At 40.7% G+C, this 6,233-nt stretch overlaps 1 protein-coding gene across 1 annotated transcript in view; it reads left to right on the top strand.

Annotated features, from left to right (window-relative positions):
• The first annotated feature begins 6,105 nt into the window (after positions 1 to 6,105).
• Positions 6,106 to 6,233, top strand: part of SLU7 (SLU7 splicing factor homolog (S. cerevisiae)) — a 15,344-nt gene continuing 15,216 nt past the window's right edge. The window contains exon 1 of the mRNA XM_006864943.1: positions 6,106 to 6,230. Within this exon, the coding sequence (XP_006865005.1) occupies positions 6,106 to 6,230 (125 nt within the window). The remainder of the gene's footprint in view (positions 6,231 to 6,233) is intronic.

Raw genomic sequence — 6,233 nt, 5'->3', positions numbered from 1 at the left:
CCAATCTTGTGGTTCAAAGCGACCTTGCAGAACCGATAGCGCCACACCAGGACTCCAAATGTTCAGTAAGTTATATTATTACTTGTAAAAGGTAGTGTCTAGACTCCGAAGAGCATGTGAACCTAGCAAATACAAATTGGTGACTACCATACTTTGCTCAGCTTTAATTTGTAATACTTCAGGCCCACAAGTCAGTGCTTATGGGGTAAGTAAACTAAGTTCAGAGAGATTCAGACATTATCCCAAGGGCTCATGCTGGTAAGAGAAAGGGAATCACTTAAACACAAGACTTACTCCAAAGTCAGTTCTTTAGTAAGACTTGTGTTTAAGTGCTTCCTTTTCTCTTCCTAGCATGTGCCCTTGGGATAATGTCTGAATTTCTCTTAACCTGTTTCTTCACCTTTGTTGTTGTTAAGTACTGTCAAGCTGTTTGGGGTTTCCGAGACTGTAAAACTTTGTGGGGGGAAAAAAAGCCTCTACTTTCTCCTATGTTGTTGTTGGTGGTAATGATGGTTGTGTGCCACCAAGTTGGTACTGACTCATAGCTATCCCGTGTAGGGTTTCTGAGGCTGAAAGTCTTTATAGGAGCAGAGTCTCGTTTTTTTTTTTTTCTCCTGCAGAGCAACTGGTAGATTCGAACTGCTGATTTTGCAGTTAGTAGCCCAGCCTGGAACCCCTACCAAGACTATTTCATCTTTCTCCTATACATGGAATTCCTAACACATCTGTTATAATGTTACAGTATATTATAATGAAGATGGTTAGATCTACTGTTGGCACACTCACCACTTTACAATATACTTGGGTCACCATGTAGACATTCATTAGGTCAGACACAGAAGAATAAAATACTGAAGGGAGCATGTTGTGTGAGAGGGAAATTATAATAAACCATTGAATCTGCACTGTCCAGTATGGTGGCATGTAACTACTTAAGGCTATGTTTTTGTTAGGTGCCATTGTTGATTTCGACTCGTAGTAGCCATTTGTACAACAGAATGAAACAATGTCCACACTGTCGAGTTCACAGTTGTTATGTTTGAGCCCATTGTGGTTGCCACTGTGTCATTCATCTTGTTGGGAGTCTTCTTCTTTTTCGCTGACCCTCTACTTTCCTGACTTCTTCCTTATTTTTCTCAACTCCATTGTATAATGTTTTGATACATTTTATAATCATTTTTCTGAATTCCTTCTCAGTGACCCTCCACTTTACCAAACATGGTGTCTTTCTCCAGCGACTGGTCCCTCCTGAACACTTGTCCAAAGTAGAGGAGAAGTGTTACCATGCTCACTTTCAAGAAGCACCCTTCCAAGACAAATCTGTTTGTTCTTCTGGTAGTCCATGGTCCTTTCAGTAATCTTTGCTGCCACCATAATTCAAACACATTGATTCTTCTACAGTCTTCCTTATTCGTTGCTCAACTTTAACATGTAAATGTTGTTGTTAGGTTCCATTCAGTCGGCTTGAACTCATAATGACCCTGTGTACAACACAAGGAAACATTGCCCAGTCCTGCACCATTCTCCCAGTTGTTGTTATACTTGAGCCCATTGCTGCTGTCACTGTGCCGATCCATCTTGTTAGGGGTCTTCCTCATTTTCACTGATCCTCCAGTTTACCAAGCATAATGTTCTTTTCTCAGGGACTGTGAGTTCTTGATCATATGCTACCTCTTGAAATCGTGGAACAGTGCCCATTTCTTTTTGGTACAGTGACTGTATATACCTTCCATCTTCTTTTGATGCCTTCTGCAACATTCAGTATTTTGCCCAGGGAATCCTTCAATATTGCAATCCAAGGTTTGAATTTTTTCTTCAGTTCTTTCAGCTTGCATATTATTGATGTTAGGTGCCTTTGAGTTAGTTCTGACTCTTAGCAACCGTATCTATGCACAACAGAGCTACACAATGTCTGGTCCTGCACCATCTTCACAAATGTGTTTATGCCTGAGCTCTTTGTTGCTGCCACTGTGCCAATCCATCTTGTTGGGGGCCTACCCCCTTTCTACTGACCTTCCACTTTACCAAGCATGATGTCCCTCTCCAGGCACTGGTCCCTCCTAATATTGTAAAACACCATGGCTTAGGTCAGGTGTACCTTAGTCTTCAGTGTTACTCCTTTGCTCTTTAGTACTTTAAAGAGGTCTTTTGTAGTAGTTTTGCCTAATGCGATGTGTCGTTTGATATCTTGACTGTTGTTTCCATGAACATTGATTAAGGCTATGGAATACTTGAAATGTGACTAGACCTAAAAAGTGTGAACTACACGTCGGACATGATTTTTTTAAATGTTGATTGCTTGTTGAAAGGATAGTATGTTTGATGTTGTTGTTGTTATTGTTAAGTGCTGTTGAGTCGGTTCCAACCCGTAGCGACCCTTTATAGAGTTTCTGAGGCTTTAAATCTTTACGAGAGCAGAAAACCTCATCTTTCTCCCGCGGAGCAGCTGGTAGTTTCAAACTGCTGACCTTGCGGCTCGCAGCCCGATTCGTAACCACTACGCTACCAGAGCTCCTTAATATGTTTGATATATTACATTAAATGAAATATTGTGAACCTAGTTTTATATGTTTCTGTTTACTTTTAGAAATGTAGTTATTAGAAAACTTAAAATTGCATTTGGGAGAGTCCTGATGTGTCACTGTGGGGTGGGCACTGGACTGCTAATCTCGGGGGTCATAGTTCGAGCCCACCAGCTACTCCTCGGAAAACCTATAGAGGGTAACTATGAGTTGGAATCAACTGGATGGCACTGACAACACAATGAAAACCACTAATAAAACTATGGGGAAAAATTACGTCTGGGTCTCACTTCTATTTTTCTTGGACAGTACTGCATTGGAGTGCTTTAATCTTCATATGATAGTTAATTTTATGTGTCTTCTTTGCTAGTCTGTGGTGCCTTATCTGGAACCAGAGGAGACCAAAATAATATTTTACACAAAGCTTGGAAATTAAGAGACGTAGGTGAATATGAATGTGATTCGGGAGCTGAAAATAACAATTCTCAGTAATGAAATAGATATGAGGTATAAGTGGACCACTTGTGTTAATGGATGAGTCTTGTTTTAATGAGATAGAGAATGAGGGGAGAGTGTTCTATCTCAGGGGGCAGGTTGTGAGTTTGCATTAGGACAAGCTGAGTTTAGATGTCTCTTAAGACTTCTATGGGAGTCCTGGTATGGTGCTATAGGATAAGCACCAGACAGCAAGATCAGTTTGAACTACAAGGTCAGTGGATGAAACTCACCAGCCACTCTTCAGAAACACTATACAAGGTTGCTATGAGTCGGAACTGGCTTGATGGCACTTAACAGCAACAACAGGTCTCTATGTGGCTATGTCAAGCAGTTGGATCTATGAGTCTGAATATATGAGAGGTCTGGAGTAGAAAAATAAATTAGGTAGCCATCGGTGGTATATTAGTGATACTGAGACCTTGGCTCTGGATGGACTTGTCTATCCATTAGTGCAATTTAGGGTGAGGAAAGAGGTCCTAGGGCAGAACTTTGAAGAATCTGACATTAAATATCTAGGCAGAAATGAGTGAACCTGCAAAGGACACAGGAGGAGCTGCAAGAGAAGTACTAGAAAAACCAAGATCTACGTGGTATCACATAGATCAAGAGATAAAATTTTATCTGAAAGAAAAGAAACAGGATTGGCAAATGTCCAGTGGATTTAACACATTAATCATTGATAACTCTTTCTTTGAAATGACAAGGGGTAGAAACTAAGAGCAATGGAGGCAGGAAATAGAAGTTGAAAAAATAGGGACAGTGATATAGGTAACTCTTAAAAGATACTTGGTCTTGAAAGAGAGTAGAGATTTACTCTCAAGAGTTAATGTGGTTGGTCTACTGATGAGTGGAAGAGGGGGAAAGGAAATAGAAGAAATGGGCTGAGTTCAACCACGTTCCATAGACTCCTGTTGACCTGGAGATGAGAGAGAAAAAAGGAAGGGCTGGTTGGTCCAAAGTGTGATGAACCCATGGACAAGGTCATAGTCATAGAAGCTAGAGCTGAGAGTGAAGCATCCAGCTGATATGAAGTGAGGGGAGATTCACAAGAACACCCAAATTTGCAGATAGTACCCATTTGACCTAGCCTTTATGGCTTGATGATCAGAACTCAACCAGAGAAAGATAAAAAAAATTTTTAAAAAAATTTTTTTGTTTTGATAGAGGAAACGAGGGCAAATTGCTACAATTTGATGAACTTGACCTATACTCATGGAGGTAGTAACTCTGAATACCAACAAAGAGGGAAGGAGTCTTCATATCAAATATCTATGTTTTCCCCTCTATACACAGGGTACACAGGGGTGGGAAACTTTGACATTGGCTACCTAAAATGTGGGGGTGATAAAGGCACGAAGTGACTGGCTTACAAGGTTTCAAAAGGAAATTTAGTTTAAGAGTGTTTGAGGGAAGATAGAGTCCTCACTGAATAGTTTTCATCTTGTCTAGATGGGTCTAGTAAAAAGAGATGGGGATAAGATTCTTATGATTTCAGTAGTGAGTAATTGTTGTCATGACTAATTAACATGGTCACAGTTGTAAAAGAAGTTTTGTAACAAAAACAGGGGAGTAGTTAATCTTATAGTCCAGAAACAGAGGACCATCAAGGGAGAAGAGCACAAGTGGAAGGTGAGACCGTATCCAGAGAAGCAGCAACACCAGAGATGGAGGCAGAGATGGGAACATGGAGAGAGGGAGCAGCTGAGGACTCTAGATTCATGGGAAGCGAGGGACTGAGAGCTGGTGGACAGGAGGCAGACTTGCAGAATGTGTCCTTTGGTGGCATAAATTGTTATATATGCCTGAGTGTTTAAAAAATTTTTTTAAAAAGCTAAAATGAATAATACTGTTAACTGATACATGGAGGGGTGGAGGGGATTATAATCATTATAATGAAACAAGGTGTATGATTGGTTGGTTGTAAAACTGATGATCTGCCCTTTAAACATTCACTCAATTCACAAGAAAAACTTAAAAAAAAAAAAAAGTTACTGTGGAATAATAACACCAGGGAGGATTGTACTCCTCAATACAATTAACCGTACAAGACTAGAAGGGCAAAATTTGCCCCTAAAACAAAGCTCAGAATGTAGGAAGGGTTTGGGAAGAAGGACAAATAGAAATTAAGAACCCAGGAGGGAAGTGGAAAGAGTGCTGAGGAGATTGCCAACAATGTCATGAAACCAAATGTGTATAAACAGTTTTTATCAAAAAAGAGTATGGTAGAAAAAAGAGGCAAAATATATATTGCTGTTGTTGTCAGGTGCCATCGAGTCGGAACCAACTCATGGCGACCCCATGCACAGCAGAATGAAACAATGTCCGATCCTGGGCCAACCTCACTACCGCTGCCACACTTGATGCCATCAATGATGCCACCTGGCCAGTCCATCTCGTTAGGGGTCTTCCTCTTTTTCTCTGACCCTCTACCTTACTCAGCATGACATCCTTCTCCAGCGACTGTTTCCTCCAGACACCATGTCCAAAGTATGAGAGACGAAGCTTAGCCATCCTGGCCTCCAAGGAGTACTCTGGCTGCACTTCTTCCAAAACAGATCTATTGGTTCTTTTGGCAGTCCATGGCACTTTCAGTATTCTCCTCCAACACCACAACTCAAAGGCATCAATTCTATGATCTTCCTTTTCACTGTTCAGCTTTCGCATCCATATGAGGCTATTGATAACACCATGGCCTGGGTCAGGCGCACCTTAGACCTCAAACTGACATCTCTGTTCTTCAATACTTTAAAAAGTTCCTGTGCAGCAGATTTGCCCAATGCAATACGTCGTAGAGAAATGTATATAAGAAGAAATCCTGTGAAATTTAAAATACATATATGTATGTCTTTGTAAATTATCAGTGAAGTAGAAGCAGTGCTAAAGTATATAGAAACTTATTTTGAGGAGGGGGGGAAAGAGACCATTTCCTTACAGATACCATGAAAGACTAAGAACATGTGAAACATTATTTAGCCCAGGCTAGGTTTTCTTAGGATGTATTTTAGTTTCTATGATGAGCTCATGAAAACTTAGTTTATTTATTTATTTATTGTTTCTTCCTTCTCTTAGAGGAGACTGAGCAACCATGTCAGCTGCAGCTGTAGAAGCGGTTAATGCCGCTCCCCTGTCCGGGTCCAAAGAAATAAGTTTGGAGGAACCAAAGAAGATGACCAGAGAGGACTGGAGGAAGAAGAAGGAGCTAGAAGAGCAGCG

This window comes from Chrysochloris asiatica, unplaced genomic scaffold, assembly GCF_000296735.1.
Source record: "Chrysochloris asiatica unplaced genomic scaffold, ChrAsi1.0 scaffold00073, whole genome shotgun sequence".
Classification (NCBI taxonomy): domain Eukaryota; kingdom Metazoa; phylum Chordata; class Mammalia; order Afrosoricida; family Chrysochloridae; genus Chrysochloris; species Chrysochloris asiatica.
Note: the sequence above shows the minus strand (reverse complement) of the source record. Positions and strands in the feature narration are given on the sequence as shown.